General features: G+C 38.6%; 1 protein-coding gene across 1 annotated transcript in view; it reads left to right on the forward strand.

Annotated features, from left to right (window-relative positions):
• EFCAB3 (EF-hand calcium binding domain 3) overlaps positions 1-20208 on the forward strand; it is a 573675-nt gene that overhangs the window by 223106 nt on the left and 330361 nt on the right. The window contains exons 53-55 of the mRNA XM_049861611.1: positions 846-899; positions 4426-4530; positions 13990-14043. Of these exons, the coding sequence (XP_049717568.1) occupies positions 846-899; positions 4426-4530; positions 13990-14043 (213 nt within the window). The remainder of the gene's footprint in view (positions 1-845; positions 900-4425; positions 4531-13989; positions 14044-20208) is intronic.

The following is a 20208-nucleotide window of genomic DNA, read 5'->3' on the forward strand; positions in this document are numbered from 1 at the left end:
CAGTCAAGAAATCAAATGATGCATTGCATTGGGCAAATCTGCTACCAAAGATCTCTTTAAAGTGTTGAAAAGTAAAGATGTCACCTTGAAGACTAAGGTGCACCTGACCCAAGCCCAGATGTTTTCAGTTGCCTCATATACATATGAAAGCTGAACAGTGAATAAAGAAAATTGAAGAAGAATTGCTGCCTTTGAATTGTAGTGTTGGCAAAGAATATCGAATATACCATGGGCTTCCAGAAGAAGGAACGCTCTGTCTTAGAAGAAGTACAGCTAGAATGCTCCTTAGAAGCAAGGATTACAAGACTTCGTCTCACATACTTTAAACATGTTAACAGGAGGGACTAGTCCCTGGAGAAGGACATCATGCTTGGTAAAGTAAAGGGTTAGCAAAAACGAGAGAGATTGATACAGTGGCTTCAACAATGGGCATAACAACAATCATGAGGTTGGTGCAGGACCATGCAGTGTTTTGTTCTGTTGTACATAGGGTCGCTATGAGTTGGAACTGACTCAATGGGATCTAACAGCAACAAGCTAGGAGATATGAGAAAAAAATGGGTGGAAGTTTACCTGGAGGTAAGAAAAGAAGAAATTAGATAAAGAGAAGAAAAATTTAGAAGTGAGTGTTGTAGCACGGTAGAGTGCCAGCCTTAGGTGACAATGGCTAAGTAGAATGACTACAATATTTTCTGCATTCCACTATTTTAAAAATTTGTCTAAATGTAAATTGAACTTGTTCTATAGCAAATCATAAAGTCTGATTTCCTGAAATTATTCTTTTGCTGTACAACTTTGTTAATGTGTTCTTCACTTTGTGTGATCTGATTTGTGTCTTTCTCCAGCTGATGGAAAGATCTATAATAATAGGCTGATGGATGGTTTGAAGTTTCTTAAAGGTGGGTGAGAATCAAATGAAAAGGTAGATAAATATGAGATCCGTATGATTTATTTCTGTACTATTTCCTATTAAATTGTGACTCCTTCCATTTCTTCTATGTGCTTATATGCTGTATGAATGCTTCTTTTCTGTTCTATTGAACTTTTGACTATCTTTGTACCACTGTCACTGTTAACTACCATAGCTCTTTAGTAGTTTTTGAAAATTTTTATTAGAAACATTTTCAAACATACACAAAAGTAGAGAGAATAATATAATGAGCCCACATATACTTAACACCCAGATTTAACAATTTTGAAGATTTTTGCCACACTTCTTCTTCTCCCCCCACCCCTTTGCTTTTGACTGAAATAGTTGAAAGCAAATCCCATTTCTACATACTTATGTATGCATCTCTTCAGAAGATGGACCATTTTTTTTTTTTTTTTTTATAATAACTTTTATTAAGCTTCAAGTGAACGTTTACAAATCCAATCAGTCTGTCACATATAAGTTTACATACATCTCACTCCCTACTCCCACTTACTCTCCCCGTCTTGAGTCAGCCCTTTCAGTCTCTCCTTTCTTGACAATTTTGCCGGCTTCCCTCTCTCTCTATCCTCCCATCCCCCCTCCAGACAAGAGTTGCCAACACAATCTCAAGTGTACACCTGATATAATTAGCTCACTCTTCATCAGCGTCTCTCTCCCACCCGCTGACCAGTCCCTTTCATGTCTGATGAGTTGTCTTCAGGGATGGTTCCTGTCCTGTGTCAACAGAAGGTCTGGAGAGCATGACCGCCGGGATTCCTCCAGTCTCAGTCAGACCATTAAGTTTGGTCTTCTTATGAGAATTTGGGGTCTGCATCCCACTGCTCTCCTGCTCCCTCAGGGGTCCTCTGCTGAGCTCCCTGTCAGGGCAGTCATCGATTGTGGCCGGGCACCAACTAGTTCTTCTGGTCTCAGGATGATGTAGGTCTCTGGTTCATGTGGCCCTTTCTGTCTCTTGGGCTCTTAGTTGTCATGTGGGCTTGGTGTTCTTCATTTTCCTTTGCTCCAGGTGGGTTGAGACCAATTGCTGCATCTTAGATGGCTGCTTGTTAGCATTTAAGACCCCAGACGCCACATTTCAAAGTGGGATGCAGAATGATTCATAATAGAATTATTTTGCCAATTGACTTAGAAGTCCCCGCAAACCATGTTCCCCAGACCCCCGCGCTTGCTCCGCTGAGCTTTGAAGCATTCATTTTATCCCGGAAACTTCTTTGCTTTTGGTCCAGTCCAATTGAGCTGACCTTCCATGTATTGAGTGTTGTCTTTCCCTTCACCTAAAGCAGTTCTTATCTACTGATTAATCAATAAAAAAACCCTCTCCCACCCTCCCTCCCTCCCCCCCTCGTAACCACAAAAGTATGTGTTCTTCTCAGGTTTACTATTTCTCAAGATCTTATAATAGTGGTCTTATACAGTATTTGTCCTTTTGCCTCTGACTCATTTCGCTCAGCATAATGCCTTCCAGGTTCCTCCATGTTATGAAATGTTTCAGAGATTCGTCACTGTTCTTTATCGATGCGTAGTATTCCATTGTGTGAATATACCACAATTTATTTACCCATTCATCCGTTGATGGACACCTTGGTTGCTTCCAACTTTTTGCTATTGTAAACAGAGCTGCAATAAACATGGGTGTGCATATATCTGTTTGTATGAAGGCTCTTGTATCTCTAGGGTATATTCCGAGGAGTGGGATTTCTGGGTTGTATGGTAGTTCTATTTCTAACTGTTTAAGATAACGCCAGATAGATTTCCAAAGTGGTTGTACCATTTTACATTCCCACCAGCAGTGTATGAGAGTTCCAATCTCTCCGCAGCCTCTCCAACATTTATTATTTTGTGTTTTTTGGATTAATGCCAGCCTTGCTGGTGTGAGATGGAATCTCATCGTAGTTTTAATTTGCATTTCTCTAATGGCTAATGATCGAGAGCATTTTCTCATGTATCTGTTGGCTGCCTGAATATCTTCTTTAGAGAAATGTGTGTTCATATCCTTTGCCCACTTCTTGATTGGGTTGTTTGTCTTTTTGTGGTTGAGTTTTGACAGAATCATGTAGATTTTAGAGATCAGGCGCTGGTCGGAGATGTCATAGCTGAAAATTCTTTCCCAATCTGTAGGTGGTCTTTTTACTCTTTTGGTGAAGTCTTTAGATGAGCATAGGTGTTTGATTTTTAGGAGCTCCCAGTTATCGGGTTTCTCTTCATCATTTTTGGTAATGTTTTGTATTCTGTTTATACCTTGTATTAGGGCTCCTAGGGTTGTCCCAATTTTTTCTTCCATGATCTTTATCGTTTTAGTCTTTATGTTTAGGTCTTTGATCCACTTGGAGTTAGTTTTTGTGCATGGTGTGAGGTATGGGTCCTGTTTCATTTTTTTGCAAATGGATATCCAGTTATGCCAGCACCATTTGTTAAAAAGGCTGTCTTTTCCCCAGTTAATTGACACTGGTCCTTTGTCAAATATCAGCTGCTCATACGTGGATGGATCTATGTCTGGGTTCTCAAGATGGACCATTTTTATATAACCACAATGCCATTATCACACAATAAGATTTAAGGTAATCCCTTGGTATAATTAGGTGTCTTGTGTAGATTCCCGTTTCCCAGTTATCTCTAAAATATTTTTTTAAATTTGTTCAAATAAAAACCAGACAAGGTTCACACACTGCATATGTTATGATACTTAAATCTTATTTAATCTATAGGCCTCCTTCTTCCCTCTTTTATCAGTCCATTGACTTGTTAAAGAAACTGTTTCTGATTCAAGTTTTTCTGTAGAATTTCCCATTTTCCAATTTTTTTTTTATTTTCCCATTTATCTTGTTACTCTCCTCTGTATCTCCTTTAAACTAGAAGTCAGCTCTAATAGCTTAATTATTTTCAAGTCCAATATTTTTGGGGAAGAACACTTCACAGATGATTCTGTGTAGTTCATGTTATATTCCATCATAAAACACAAATCTGACTTTATTTTCTGAGGATGGTTATACAGTTGTCCCCAAATTATTTATTTAAAAGTCTGCTATCCTTCCCCTCAATTCAAAATGTCATCTTAGTATATACTTGATTTCCAATGCACTTGTCTACTTTTGGAATTTGTATTCTGTTCCATTGGTCTGCTTATTCATGAACTAGTACTAAATTGTAATAAATATAGCAGCTTTATAACATTTTAGTATAGGTAGATTTTCCCACACATGCACACACACACATGGATTTTCTTCCCCAGATCTGGTCATTCTTTACGAGGATGTCTTTCGTGTGTGATTTTTACTAGCAGGGTTTTTATGTGTTTTATTTTGTTTTCATCCTCCACTTGCTATGTACCAAATTCCCAGTGAAAAGATTGATTACTTAGAGTTTATAAACGGTTTAGGTGGTCAGAGGACTTATCACTTATCACCTGCTTACTCCATTATGCCAAGATAAAAATCCCTGCATGGTGAAGAAATATGTAGGTGTATTTCTCATATTCTTCTCTTTTTTCCAAGGAGGGGTTATTGATGCGAATAAAGTGGAGACTCTTTTGCAAAACATGGGAATGAACCTTACAGAAAATGAAATTAGTGATTTGACACACAGTCTGCCAGTTGATGGTAAGCATTTAAGATATATTTGAACTGCTCAGGACATCCCAAGAACATGGGCTTCTAAAAAAGAATCTCTGAAAACTCTTATTCGTCATTAATAAGACAGAAAATATTAAAGATATCTCAGAAGACAAGTAAAAATATTTTCTCTTGACATTTTTAGCAATTTTATCTCAACTGAGAGTGTGGCCAGAGCCACTATCAGGCCTGAACAGAATTTGAGATAGACAACTGTTGGGTAGGGAAGAGGATACATAGAGCCGAAGAAATTTGTTTTTGTTTTTGGCTTTAACAAAGAGAAGTTTATTTTCTCACAGTCTAGTAGGTTACAAGTCCAAATTCAGGGTGTCGGCTCCAGGGGGAGGATTTCTCTCTTTGTCGGCTCTGGAGGAAGGCCCTTGTCCCCAATCTTTCCCTGGTCAAGGAGCTTCTCAGGTGCAGAGCCCCCGGGTCGGAAGGACACGCTCTGCTCCTGGTGCAGCTTTCTTGGCGGTGTGCGTTCTCTGCTTGCTTCCCTTTCCTTAAGAGATAAAAGGTGGTGCAAGCCACACCCCATGGAAACTCACTTTACCTTGGATCAGGGAGGTGACCTGAGTACAGGGTGCTGTTACAATCCCACCCTAATCCTCTCAACATAAAATTACAATCACAAAATGGAGGACAACCACACAATACTGGGAATCCTGACCTAACCAAGTTGACACATATTTTTAGGGGGACACAATTCAATCCATGACAGGTGGCTATGAGTTGGAATCAACTCAACAGCAACAATTTTCTAAAATATTACTCTAAGAAGGGAAAAAAAAAAAAAGAAGGGTAGCTAGCAAATATTAACGGAAACGAACAGAATTGAAAAGTGACAGTTTGAACCTTATCCCTAAAGCCTAACCCCAAAATTTAAGTGGAAGAAATTTTAACATAGGAAAATTGAAAGATATTAGAGAGAAAAGAGTATGGCCAAAGTGGGAAATTATCCAAATAACAAAACATCAGGCTTGAATGGATGGAATGCCTCAATGCCCAGGCTCCGTACTTTTACTTCTGCCTGCATTGTCACGTTCCTGAGCCAGAATCCATGATCGAAAGTCTGTGTTCCCAGGATTCTAATCCCCCTGATGTGCAAGAGACAAACTCTAAAATTTCGTATATGATGATTTAGGGCTAAGCTAAAACCCAAACCAGATAAGCGAAAGTTATGATATTAACCTTGGAAATATTCCAGTGGGGCTAAGTAGTGTCTGTCTGAAACATTCCTTGACCATCTTATAACCTATGACAAATCCATACTTTAACAATTCATTAAGGTGAGGTGTAGTTCCATCATTGAATAGGATAGGCACTGTTTCCTACAATATATTTTTGTTAATTTATTTTCCAATTTTCATTGCTTTCAATCTACTAGAGGAATATGCATGTGGTCTTCATTGTCTTATTTTCTTTGCTTAAACAATGATATAACCATTGGGTAAGTGAATCTAGATGTGGAACCACCAGATTTCATACTAGAAAATGATTTTTTAGCTCAAAAGGTCTGTCTGAAGTTATGATACAGCTGGTATTTTTTTCATATTGCTAAAATGAGCAGAATTATGAGGAAAAAATAGCTATTATTTGGAACTGTCTTCTGGTCTTGTCATCAGTTCCTTTTCCTCATTTAAAATATCAATAATTTAGGATCAACAAAGACAAATGAAAAAGATCGTTAAATAAAAAGGTATACATGAAATAAAATGGACATTGTGAAATAATTAAGCCTTTTTTCTTTTACGTCAGAATTTGAAATTTTTAATTAGTGTTTATTGGTGGTTTGGTCATGTGAAGTGTTAACATTGGGATTGAGCACGAAATGAAGCTTCATGAAAGACTAAGGCTTAGCTTTAAAGCCTCAATTACATCTCATGGGACAGAAAGACCTTGAACTTCACATTTAAGTCAAAGCTTTTCTCGTAGTGTGTATATTGGTGAAGGCAAGATTTAGCTGAAATGTGACCCAAGGAACCATATACCCAGATTAAATAGCTATCCCTACACCTAATAAGAACTTTCATCTTTGTTTCTGAAAATTGCTAGTGGCCCAGTGGAACTAATGCATGTTTTTAATTCTTTCCTGACCTAGTCAGTTTTACTATAAAAATAGCTTTGGGAATATTCTCCCTCAGTAGACCCAGAAGACACAGAAGAAGAAATGTTCTTTTGGCCTAGATTTAGCAACCATATGACAACTTATATTTTTTTCGATCACTCTTGTAGTACATGGTAGATTCTCAGTAAATATTTGTTGCATTATTTGGGACATTCATTTGTAAACTTTTATGGTATAGAAATTTTTACTAGTGTTTATTATTTGTTACTTAAAATTTGACAAACTCCATGAATTTTTTAAGTAACTTAACAACAGTGAGAATTTTTACTTTTTTTTTCCCCATTGGTAAAATATAATATGTATACTATGTAGATCATATATTTGTGAGATAATTCTGTTATTTTATTTCCATGTTAATGTCTTTTAAATATGATTTTTATGAAATTCTGTTGCATATCTGCTGTGAAAAATGCCAATCATTAGAATTGGGAAGTTGGCCTCAAAATGATCAATATTCTACTCATTTAAATCAAGAATAACCTAGTTGCCAAAATCAGTGAAAATGAAAGGAAAATAGTAACTGTGATCTTAGTAATTAAAAAGGTAGTTTCTCCTCAACAGAAGTCTAGCTAATAGAATTCAACAACATATCAAAAAAATAATTCACCATGACCAAGTGGGATTCATACCAGGTATGTAGAGATGGTTCGACATTGGAAAAACAATCAATGTAATCCATCACATAAATAAAACAAATGACAAGAACTGCATGATCTTATCAATTGATGCAGAAAAGCCATGTAACAAAGTCTAACACCCATTCATGATAAAAACTCTCAGCAAAATAGGAATAGAAGGAAAATTCCTCAACATAATAAAGGGCATTTATACAAAGCCAACAGCCAACATCATCCTAAATGGAGAGAGTCCGAAAGCATTCCCCTTGAGAATGGGAACCAGACAAGGATGCCCTTTATCACCACTCTTATTCAACATTGTGCTGGAAGTCTTAGCTAGAGCAATTAGGCTAGAAAAAGAAATAAAGAGCATCCAAATTGGTAAGGAAGAGGTAAAAGTATCTCTATTTGCAGATGATATGATGTTATACACAGAAAACCCCAGAGAATCCACAAGAAAACTACTGAAACTAGTAGAAGATTTTAGCACACTATCAGGATACAAGATAAACATACAAAAATCAGTTGGATTGCTCTACACCAACAGAGAACTTCGAAGAGGAAATCACCAAATCAATACCATTTACAATAGCCCCAAAGAAGATAAAAAACCTAGGAATAAATCTAACCAGAGTTGTAAAAGACCTATGCAAATAAAACTACAAGACACCACTGGCAAGAAACCGAAAGAGACCTATATAAGTGGGAAGATACACTTTGCTCATGGATAGGAAGACACACAATTGTGAAAATGTCTATTCTACCTAAAGCAATCTACAGATACAATGCAATCCCTATCCAAATTCCAATGGCATTTTTTAATGAGATGGAGAAACAAATTACCAACTTCACATTGAAAGGGACGAGGTCCCGGATAAATAAAGCATTACTGAAGAAGAGGAAAGTGGGAAGCCTCACACTACCTCATTTTGGAACCTATTATACCACCAGGGTAGTCAAAAGAGCCTGGTACTGGTACAACAACAGAGACACAGACCAATGGAACAGAACTGAGAATCCAGATATAAATCTGTCCACATATGAAAGCTGATATTTGACAATGGCCCAAAGTCCATTAATTGGGGAAAAGAGAGTCTCTTAAACAAACGGCGCTGGCACAACTGGATATCCATCTGCAAAAAAAAATGAAATGACATCCATACCTCACACCATGCACCAAAACTAACTCAAAATGGATGAAAGATCTAAATATAAAACCTAAAATGATAAGGATCATGAAGAAAACATAGAGGCAACACAAGGACCCCTAATACATGGCATAAATCTTATATAAAACATTACTAACAATGCACAAACACCAGAAGAGAAACTAAATAACTGGGAGCTCCTAAAGATCAGACACTTATGCTCATCCAAAGACTTTGCCAAAAGCGTAAAGAGACAGCTTACAGACTGGGAAAAAATTTTTGGCTATGACAGATCTGATCAGCATCCAATGTCTAAAATCTATAAGATCCTGCAAAGCCTCAACAACAAAAAGACAAATAACCCAGTAAAAAAGGGCAAAGGATATGAACAGACACTTCACCAAAGAAGACATTCAAGCGACTAACAGACAAAATGTTCACAATCATTAGCCATTAGAGAAATGCAAATCCAAACTACAATGAGATACCATCTCACCCCAACAAGGCTAGCACTAATCCAAAAAACACAATCAGTGTTCAGAGGTTGTGGAGAGACTGGAACACTTATACACTGCTGGTGGGAATGGAAAATGATACAACCACTTTGGAAATTGATTTGGTGCTTCCTTAAAAAGCTAGACGTAGAAGTACCATAAGATCCAGCAAACCCACTCCTTGGAATATATTCTAGAGAAATTAGACCCGTCACACGAATAGGTATATGTGCAACCATATTCATTGCAGCACTGTTCACAATAGCAAAAAGACAGAAACAACCTAGGACTGGGTAAACAAAATATGGTATATTCACATGAAGGAATACTACGCAACAATAAAGAACAACAATGAATCCACGGAACATCTCATAACATGGATGAATCTGGAAGGCATTATGCTGAGTGAAATTAGTCGGTTGTAAAAGGACAAGCCCCCACATATCTGTCAGTTTGTCGTACTGTGGGGGCTTGCATGTTGCTGTGATGGTGGAAGCTATGCCATCGGTATTCAGATACCAGCAGGGTCACCTATGGAGGACACGTTTCAGCTGAACTTCCAGACCAAGACAGACTAGGAAGAAGGACCCGACAGTCTACTTCTGAAAAACGTTAGCCAGTGAAAACCTTAAGAATAGCAGTGGAACATTGTTTGATGTAGTGCTGGAAAGTGAGCCTCCCAGGTTGGAAAGCACTCAAAAGATGACTGGGGAAGAGCTGCCTCCTCAAAGTAGAGTCGACCTTAATGATGTGGATGGAGTAAAGCTTTTGGGACCTTCATTAGCTGATGTGGCACGACTCAAAATGAGAAGAAACAGCCGCAAACATACATTTATAATTGGAACCTGGAATGTACAAAGTATGGATCTAGGAAAATTGGAAATCATCAAAAATGAAATGGAATGCATAAACATCGATATCCTAGGCATTAGTGAGCTGAAATTGACTGGTATTGCCCATTTTGAAGCGGACAATCATATAGTCTAATGCTGGGAATGACAACTTGAAGAGGAATGATGTTGCATTCATCATCAAAAAGAACATTTCAAGATGTATCCTTAAGTACCACGCTGTCAGTGATAAGATAATATCCATACGCCTACAAGGCAGACCAGTTAATATGACTGTTATTCAAATTTATGCACCAACCACTAGGGCCAAAGATGAAGAAATAGAAGATTTTTATCAGCTGCTGCAGTCTGAAATTGATCGAACATGCAATCAAGATGCATTGATAATTACTGGTGATTGGAATGTGAAAGTTGGAAACAAAGAAGAAGGATCAGTGGTTGGAAAATATGGCCTTGGTGAAAGAAACAATGTCAGAGATTGAATGATAGAGTTTTTGCAAGACCAACGACTTCATTGCAAATACATTGTTTCACCAACATAAACAGCAGCTATACACATGGACCTCGCCAGATGGAACACACAGGAATCAAATTGACTACGTCTGTGGAAAGAGATGATGGAAAAGCTCAATATCGTCAGTCCGAACAAGGCCAGGGGCTGACTGTGGAACAGACCATCAATTGCTCATATGCAAGTTCAAGCTGAAACTGAAGAAAATCCGAGCAAGTCCACGAGAGTCAAAATATGACCTTGAGTATATCCCACCTGAATTTAGAGACCATCTGAAGAATAAATTTGACACATTGAACACTAGTGACTGAAGACCAGACCAGTTGTGGAATGACATCAAGGACATCGTCCATGAAGAAAGCAAGAGGTCATTGAAAAGACAGGAAAGAAAGAAAAGACCAAGATGGATGTCAGAGGAGGCTCTGAAACTTGCTCTCGAACGTCGAGCAGCTAAAGGAAAAGAAAGAAATGATGAAGTAAAAGAACTGAACAGAAGATTTCAAAGGGCATCTCGAGAAGACAAAGTAAAGTATGATAATGACATGTGCAAAGAGCTGGAGGTGGAAAACCAAAAGGGAGGAACATGCTTGGCGTTTCTCAAGCTGAAAGAACTGAAGAAAAAATTCAAGCCTCGAGTTGCAATAGTGAAGGATTCTATGGGGAAAATATTAAATGACTCAGGAAGCATCAAAAGAAGATGGAAGGAATACACAGTCATTATACCAAAAAGAATTAGTCTATGTTCAACCATTTCAAGAGGTGGCATATGATCAGGAACCGATGGCACTGAAGGAAGAAGTCCAATCTGCTCTGAAAGCATTGGCGAAAAATAAGGCTCCAGGAATTGATGGAATATCAATTGAAATGTTTCAACAAACAGATGCAGCACTGGAGGTGCTCACTCGTCTATGCCAAGAAATATGGAAGACAGCTTCCTGGCCAACTGACTGGAAGAGATCCATATTTATGCCTATTCCCAAGAAAGGTGATACAGTCGAATGTGGAAATTACAGAACAATACCATTAATATCACACACAAGCAAAATTTTGCTAAAGAGCATTCAAAAACAGCTGCAGCAGTATATCGACAGGGAACTGCCAGAAATTCAGGCCGGTTTCAGGAGAGGATGTGGAACCAGGGATATCATTGCTGATGTCAGATGGATTCTGGCTGAAAGCAGAGAATACCTGTTTACCTGTATTTTATTGACTATGCAAAAACATTCGACTGTGTGGATCATAACAAATTACGCATAACATCGTGAAGAATGGGAATTCCAGAACACTTAACTGTGCTTATGAGGAAGCTTTACATAGATCAAGAGGCAGTTGTTCAGACAGAGCAAGGGAATACTGATTGGTTTAAAGTCAGGAAAGGTGTGCGTCAGGGTTGTATTTCTTCCACCATACGTATTCAATCTGTATGCTGAGCAAATAATCTGAGAAGCTGGACTATATGAAGAAGAATGGGGCATCAGGATTGGAGGATTTCTCGTTAACACCCTGCATTATGCAGATGACACAACCTTGCTTGCTGAAAGTGAAGAGGACTTGAAGCACTTACTAATGAAGGTCAAAAACCACACAGCCTTCAGTATGGATTGCATCTCAGCATGAAGAAAACAAAAATCCTCACAATTGGACCAATGAGCAACATCACGATAAATGGAGAAAAGACTGAAGTTGTCAAGGATTTCATTTTACTTGGATCCACAATCAACAGCCATGGGAGCAGCAGTCAAGAAATCAAAAGACGCATTGCATTAGGTAAATCTGCTGCTAAGGACCTCTTTAAAGTGTTGAAGAGCAAAGATGTCACCCTGAAGACTAAGGTGCGCCTGACCCAAGCCATGGTATTTTCAATCACATCATATGCATATGAAAGCTGGACAATGAATAAAGAAGACTGAAGAAGAATTGACACCTTTGAATTGTGGTGTTTGCAAAGAATATTGAATATACCATGGACTGCCAAAAGAACGAACAAATCTCTCTTGGAAGAAGTATAACCAGAATGCTACTTGGAAGCAAGGGTGGCGAGACTGTGTCTTACATACTTTGGACGTGTTGTCAGGAGGGATCAGTCCCTGGAGAAGGACATCATGCTTGGCGACGTACAGGGTCAGCTGAAAAGAGGAAGACCCTCAACGAGGTGGATTGACACAGTGGCTGCAACAATGAGCTCAAGCATAACGACGATGTAAGGATGGCTCAGGACCGGGCAGTGTTTCATTCTGTTGTGCATAGAGTCGCTATGAGTCAGAACCAATTCGACGGCACCTAACAACAACAACAACAAAAGGAGAAACATTGTACGAGACCACTATTATAAGAACTCAAGAAAAGGTTTAAACACAGAAGAAAACATTCTTTGATGGTTTCAAGGGTGGGGAGGGAGAGGAGTATTCACTAACTAGATAATAGACAAGATTATCTTAGTGGAAGGGAAGGACAACACACAACACAGAGGAAGTCAGCACAACTGGACTAAACCAAAAGCTAAGAAGTTTCCTGAATACAACCAAACACTTTGAGGGACAGAGTAGCTGAAGCAGCGGTCTGGGGACCAGGGTTTCAGGGTACATCTAGGTCAATTGGCATAACAAAGTTTATTAAGAAAATGTTCTGCATCCCACTTTGGTGAGCAGCATCTGGGGTCTTAAAAGCTAGCAAGCAGCCATCTAAAATGCATCAATTGGTCCTAGCCCACCTGGAGTAGAGGAGAATGAAGAACACCAAAGACACAAGGAAAATATGAACCCAAGAGACAGAAAGGGCTGCATAAACCAGAGACTCCATTAGCCTGAGACCAAAAGAACTAGATGGTACCTGGCTACCACCAATGATCACCCTGAGAGGGAACACAACAGAGAGTCCCTGATAGAGCAGGAGAAAAGTGTGCTGCAGAACTCAAATTCTAGTAAAAAGACCAGACTTAAGGGTCTGATTGAGACGGGAGGGACCCCAGAAGACACGGCCCCGGACTTTTTGTCAGCCCCAAACTGAAACCATTCCTGAAGCCAACTCTTCAGGCAAAGATTGGACTGGACTATAAGACATGAAATGGTATTTGTGAAGAGTGCGCTTCTTAGCTCAAGTAGATAAGAAACATGAGACTAAATGGCAACTCCCATCTGGAGGTGAGATGAGAAGGCAGAGAGGGATAGGAGCTTGTTGAATGGACATGGGAAATACAGGGTGGAAAGGAGTATATTTTCACATTATAGGGATAGCAACTAGGGTCATCTAACAATGTGTGTATAAATTTTTGTATGAGAAACTAACTTGAACTGTAAACTTTCGCTTAAAAAAAAAGCACAATAAAAAATTTTAAAAAGATAGCTTCAACAATCCAATGAAAACATTTTGTTAATTTTAAATTTTGTTCTTTTTAGTCTAATCAGAATAATAGTTTGATTCTCCATTGCCTAAGAACTAAAAAGCTGATCCTATGAAGAGAGGCAACTTTTGAGTCTTACACCTTTATTATCGTGGTTTGTTTTCCTATATGACAATGGATCTAAGTACATTGTTTAAGAGGCGTATTTATAATAAGTAGATTTTTTTTTGTTTTTTCACTTAGGCACTCCGTGCTCATGGGTAGAATAAAATTCTATAGCAATAAATGCTACTGCATTTCTTGCCTCTTTCATATTTCTGAGTGAATGTCATTTGTGTATTGATTTGTTTTCCTACAGTACATGGGAAGATTGAAATGAAAAAGCTTATGGATGGAATGAAAGCTTTCACAGGTAAAAAATAGATTACTTTTTATGGTTAAAAATGTTTTGCTGACAGGGATTGATGACCAAAAATAGTTTGGAGAACACCAGTTCTAGAAGGTATCTGCTAGAACCAGGTCTCAAGATAGGCCAACTAACTTACTACAGTAAAACCTGTGAAAACTGGAATCTGTGTAAGGCAGAAACCTGTAAGAGAAAGAGATCTCAAATGTTTTCCACTAAAACAGGCAATAGAAAAGTGTTAAGACTGCACCCTGTCAAAGGCGGAAGACATGGGGACATAGAAAAACAAGGCAGTCCCGTTGAGTTCTGGCTTTCACAGGTTTCATGTGTTTTTCATTTGTTTCAAAGTATTTTCTAATTTCTCTTGTGATTTCTTCTTTGACCCATTGGTTGTTTAAGAGTGTGTTGCCTTGGACCACAACTACTACAGCCTCTACCAGACTGAGCCCAGAATAACTAGATGGTTTCCAGCTACCATGACCAACTGGTTTGACAGGGATCACAATAGAGGGTTCCAGACAGAGCTGGATAAAAATGTAGAACAAAATTCAAACTAACACACACAGAAAAAGACTTACTGGTCTGACAGATACTGGACAAACCCCAAGAGTATGGCCACTGGAAACCCTTTTAACTCAGTACTGAAGTCACTCCTGAGGTTCATCGTTCAGCCAAAGATTAGACAGGCCTATAAGACAAACAATAATACTTGTAGTTCAACCATGTATGCTGGACGAAATGAGCACACCAGCCCAGGGGCAAGGAGAAGAAGGCAGGAGAGGGCAGGAAAGCTGGAGGAATGAAAATAGGGAACCCAAGGTTAAGAAGGGGAGAGTGTTGACACATTGTGGGATTGGCAACCAATGTCTCAAAACAATATGTGTATTAATTGTTTAGTGAGGAACTAATTTGCTCTGTAAACTTTCACCTAAAGCACAATTTTAAAAAAAGAAGAGATTAAAAAAAAAAAATTGAGAAAACTCTATGGAGCAGTTCTATTCTGTAACACATGGGGTCACTATGAGTTGGAATCCACTAAAAAAAAGGTGGGTGAAATTGTCCAGAATTCAGCCTGACCTTGCACTTGCAGCACTCCTACTTGTTAAAAATCATTTCTATGGTCTGACATTTTTTTGTTTTACAAGCACAAAAGACCATGAACTCTAATATCTGAAACAAACGTATTAAACACCTGGGATCTGATGTAAGTTTCTCCTGTGGGATGCATTGTTTGTGTGAATTTTTCCTGAATTAAAAAAAAAGTGCATTGCTTAATTTTTACTTATGTTTGAATAGTCCAGTTTTTCCTGTTATTGATTTCTAGGTTCGCTCCATTACGGACAGAGAAGATACTTTCATCTGATTTCAGTCAGCATATAATGTCCTTCTTTGTCTCTTACGCAATTTTGACTTAAAATGTATTTTGTCTGATATTAGTATGACCACCCAGCTCTCTTTTGGTTACTGTTTACATGGAATATCTTTTTCAGTCCTTTCAGTGTGTTTGTAATTTTTGCATCTTAAATATGTCTCTTGTAGACAGCATATATTTTAATCATGTTTTTTAATTCATTCTGCCAGTCTCTGCCTTTCATTTGGGGAATTTAATCTATTTACATTTAAAGTAATTACTGATAAGGAAGAACTTCTGTCATTTCATTGTTTGTTTCTTATATTTCTTTTACCCTTTTTGTTCCTCAAATCCTCCATTAAGCCCTTCTTTTGTGTTTAATTATTTTTCATAGTGTACTGTTATGATTCCCTTTTCATTTCCTTTTCTATTTTTCAGTTGTTTTCGTGTTTGTTACACTGGGGATTACATTTAACATCTTAAACTTGTAACAATCTGGTTTGAATTAATAAAAACTTAGCTTTAGTCATACACAAATTCTGTGACTACACAGCTCTGTCTCTTGCATTTACTGTTGTTATTTTCACAAATTATATCTTTATATATTTTATGTCCATTAGCATAGATTTATATTGTTTTATGAATTTTTGTTTTAAATCATCTAGGAAGAAAGAGGAGTTACAAACCAAAAATACAGTAATACTAGATTTTATATTTACCTAGACTCTTTTTTTTTTTTTTTAGACTGTTACCTTTGCCAGTGTTCTATATTTCTTCATATGGCTTTTAGTTACTGTCTATTGTCCTTTCATTATAGGCTGAGAGCTCCCTTTACATATCTTGTTGTTGTTGTTATTAGGTGCTATCAATTCGGTTTTGACTCGTAACAACCCTATGTATCACTGCCTGGTACTGCAGCATCCTTACAGTTGTTATTATGCTTGAGCCCATTGTTGCAGCCACTGTGTCAATCCATCTCATTGAGGGTCTTGCTCTTTTCCACTGACCCTGTACTTTACCAAGCATGATGTCCTCCAGGGACTGATCCCTCCTGAAAACATGTCCAAAGTATGTAAGACACAGTCTCGTCATCTTTGCTTCTAAGTAGCATTCTGGTTGTACTTCTTCCAAGACAGATCTGTTTGTTCTTTTGGCAGTCCGTGGAATATTCAATATTCTCCACCCATACCACAATTCAAAGGTGTCAATTCTTCTTTGGTCTTCCTTATTCACTGTCCAGCTTTCACATGCATATGATGTGATTGAAAAGACCATAGCTTGGGCCAGGTGCATCTTAGTCTTCAAGGTGACATCTTTACTTTTCAACACTTTAAAAACGTCCTTTGCAGCAGATTTTCCCAATGCAATGCATCTTTTGATTTCTTAACTACTGCTTCGATGGGTGTTGATTATGGATCCATGTAAAATGAAATCCTTGACAACTTCAGTATTTTCTCTGTTTATCATGATGTTTCTTATTGGTCCACTTGTGAGGATTTTTGTTTTCTTTATGCTGAGGTATAATCCATACCGAAGGCTGTAGTCTTTGATCTTCATCAGTAAGTGCACTTCAAGTAAGTTCACTTTCAGCAAGCAAGGTTGCATCATCTGCATATTACAGGTTGTTAATGAACCTTCCTCCAATTCTGATGCCCCGTTCTTGTTCATATACTCCAGCTTCTCAGATTATTTGCTCAGCATACATTGAATAGGTATGGTGAAAGAATACAACCCTGACACACATCTTTCCTGACTTTAAATCACTCAGCATTCCCTTGTTCTGTCCGAACAGCTGCCTCTTGATCTATGTACAGGTTCCTTATGAGCAAAATTAAGTGTTCTGGAATTCTCATTCTTCATAACATTATCCGTAATTTGTTATGACCCACACAGTTGAATGCCTTTGCATAGTCAATAAAACACAGGTAAACATCCTCCTGGTATTCACTGCTTTCAGCCAGGATCTCTCTGACATCAGCAATGATATCCCTGGTTCTACATCCTCTTCGGAATCTGGCCTGAATTTCTGGCAGTTCCCTGTCGATATACTGCTGCAGCCGATTTTGAATGATCTTTAGCAAAATTTTGCTTGCATGTGATATTATGATATTGTTCCATAATTTTTGCATTCAGTGGGACCACCTTTCTTAGGAATAGGCATAAATATGGATCTCTTCCAGTCAGCGGCCAGGTAGCTGTCTTCCAAATTTCTTGGCATAGTCAAGTGAGCACTTCCAGTGTTGCATCTGTTTGTTGAAACATCTCAATTGATATTCCGTCAATTCCTGGAGCTTTTTTTTTTTGCCAGTGCCTTCAGTGCAGCTTGGACTTCTTCCTTCAGTACCATTGGTTCCTGATTGTAAGCTACCTTTTAAAATAATTGAACGTCGACTAATTCTTTTTGTATAATGACTCTGTGCATTCCTTCCATCTTTTTTTTTTTAATAATTTTTATTAAGCTTTAAGTGAACATTTACAAATCAAGTCAGTGTGTCACATATAAGCTTATATACACCTTACTCCATACTCCCACTTACTCTCCCCCTAATGAGTCAGCCCTTCCAGTCTCTCCTTTTGTGACAATTTTGCCAGTTTCTAACCCTCTCTACCCTCCTATCTCCTCTCCAGACAGGAGATGCCAACACAGTCTCAAGTGTCCATCTGATACAAGTAGCTCACTCTTCATCAGCATCTCTCTCCAACCCATTGTCCAGTCCCTTCCATGTCTGATGAGTTGTCTTTGGGAATGGTTCCTGTCCCGGGCCAACAGAAGGTTTGGGGACCATGATCGCCGGGATTCCTCTAGTCTCAGTCAGACCATGAAGTCTGGTCTTTTTATGAGAATTTGGGGTCTGCATCCCACTGATCTCCTGCTCCCTCAGGGGTTCTCTGTTGTGCTCCCTGTCAGGGCAGTCATCAGTTGTGGCCGGGCACCATCTAGTTCTTCTGGTCTCAGGATGATGTAAGTCTCTGGTTCATGTGGCCCTTTCTGTCTCTTGGGCTCATTGTTGTCGTGTGACCTTGGTGTTCTTGTTCTTCGTTCTCCTTTGATCCAGGTGGGTTGAGACCCATTGATGCATCTAGATGGCCACTTGTGAGCATTTAAGACCCCAGACGCCACATTTCAAAGTGGGATGCAGAATGTTTTCATAATAGTATTATTTTGCCAATTGACTTAGAAGTTCCCTTAAACCATAGTCCCCAAACCCCCGCCCTTGCTCCGCTGACCTTTGAAGCATTCAGTTTATCCCGGAAACTTCTTTGCTTTTGGTCCAGTCCATTTGAGCTGACCTTCCGTGTATTGAGTATTGTCCTTCCCTTCACTTAAAGTAGTTCTTATCTACTAACTAATCAGTAAATAACCCTCTCCCACCCTCCCTACCTCCCTCCCCCCCTCGTAACCACAAAAGTATGTGTTCTTCTCAGTTTATACTATTTTTCAAGATCTTATAATAGTGGTCTTATACAACATTTGTCCTTTTGCCTCTGACTAATTTCACTCAGCATAATGCCTTCCAGGTTCCTCCATGTTATGAAATGTTTCACAGATTCGTCACTGTTCTTTATCGATGCATAGTATTCCATTGTGTGAATATACCACAATTTATTTAACCATTCATCCGTTGATGGACACCTTGGTTGCTTCCAGCGTTTTGCTATTGTAAACAGAGCTGCAATAAACATGGGTGTGCATACATCTGTTCGTGTGAAGGCTCTTATTTCTCTAGGGTATATTCCGAGGAGTGGGATTTCTGGGTTGTATGGTAGTTCTATTTCTAACTTTTTAAGAAAACGCCAGATAGATTTCCAAAGTGGTTGTACCATTTTACATTCCCACCAGCAGTGTATAAGAGTTCCAATCTCTCCACAGCCTCTCCAACATCTATTATTTTGTGTTTTTTGGATTAATGCCAGCCTTGTTGGAGTGAGATGGAATCTCATGGTAGTTTTAATTTGCATTTCTCTACTGGCTAATGATCGAGAGCATTTTCTCATGTATCTGTTAGCTGCCTGAATATCTTCTTCAGTGAAGTGCGTGTTCATATCCTTTGCCCACTTCTTGATTGGGTTGTCTGTCTTTTTGTGGTTGAGTTTTGACAGAATCGTGTAGATTTTAGAGATCAGGCACTGGTTGGAGATGTCATAGCTGAAAATTCTTTCCCAATCTGTAGGTGGTCTTTTTACTCTTTTGGTGAAGTCTTTAGATGAGCATAGGTGTTTGATTTTTAGGAGCTCCCAGTTATCTGGTTTCTCTTCATCATTTTTGGTAATATTTTGTATTCTGTTTATGCCTTGAATTAGGGCTCCCAACGTTGTCCCTATTTTTTCTTCCATGGTCTTTATCGTTTTAGACTTTATGTTTAGGTCTTTGATCCACTTGTAGTTAGTTTTTGTGCATGGTGTGAGGTATGGGTCCTGTTTCATTTTTTTGCAAATGGATATCCAGTTATGCCAGCACCATTTGTTAAAAAGACCATCTTTTCCCCAATTAACTGACACTGGGCCTTTGTCAAATATCAGCTGCTCATATGTGGATGGATTTATATCTGGGTTCTCAATTCTGTTCCATTGGTCCATGTGCCTGTTGTTGTACCAGTACCAGGCTGTTTTGACTACTGTGGCTGTATAATAGGTTCTAAAATCAGGTAGAGTGAGGCCTCCCACTTCCTTCTTCTTTTTCAGTAATGCTTTACTTCTCCGAGGCTTCTTCTCCTTCCATATGAAGTTGGTGATTTGTTTCTCCATCACATTAAAAAATGTCATTGGAATTTGGATCGGAAGGGGATGTACTTATGGTAGAATAGACATTTTTACTATGT

Source organism: Elephas maximus, chromosome 19, assembly GCF_024166365.1.
Source record: "Elephas maximus indicus isolate mEleMax1 chromosome 19, mEleMax1 primary haplotype, whole genome shotgun sequence".
In the NCBI taxonomy this organism is placed as follows: Eukaryota; Metazoa; Chordata; class Mammalia; order Proboscidea; family Elephantidae; genus Elephas; species Elephas maximus.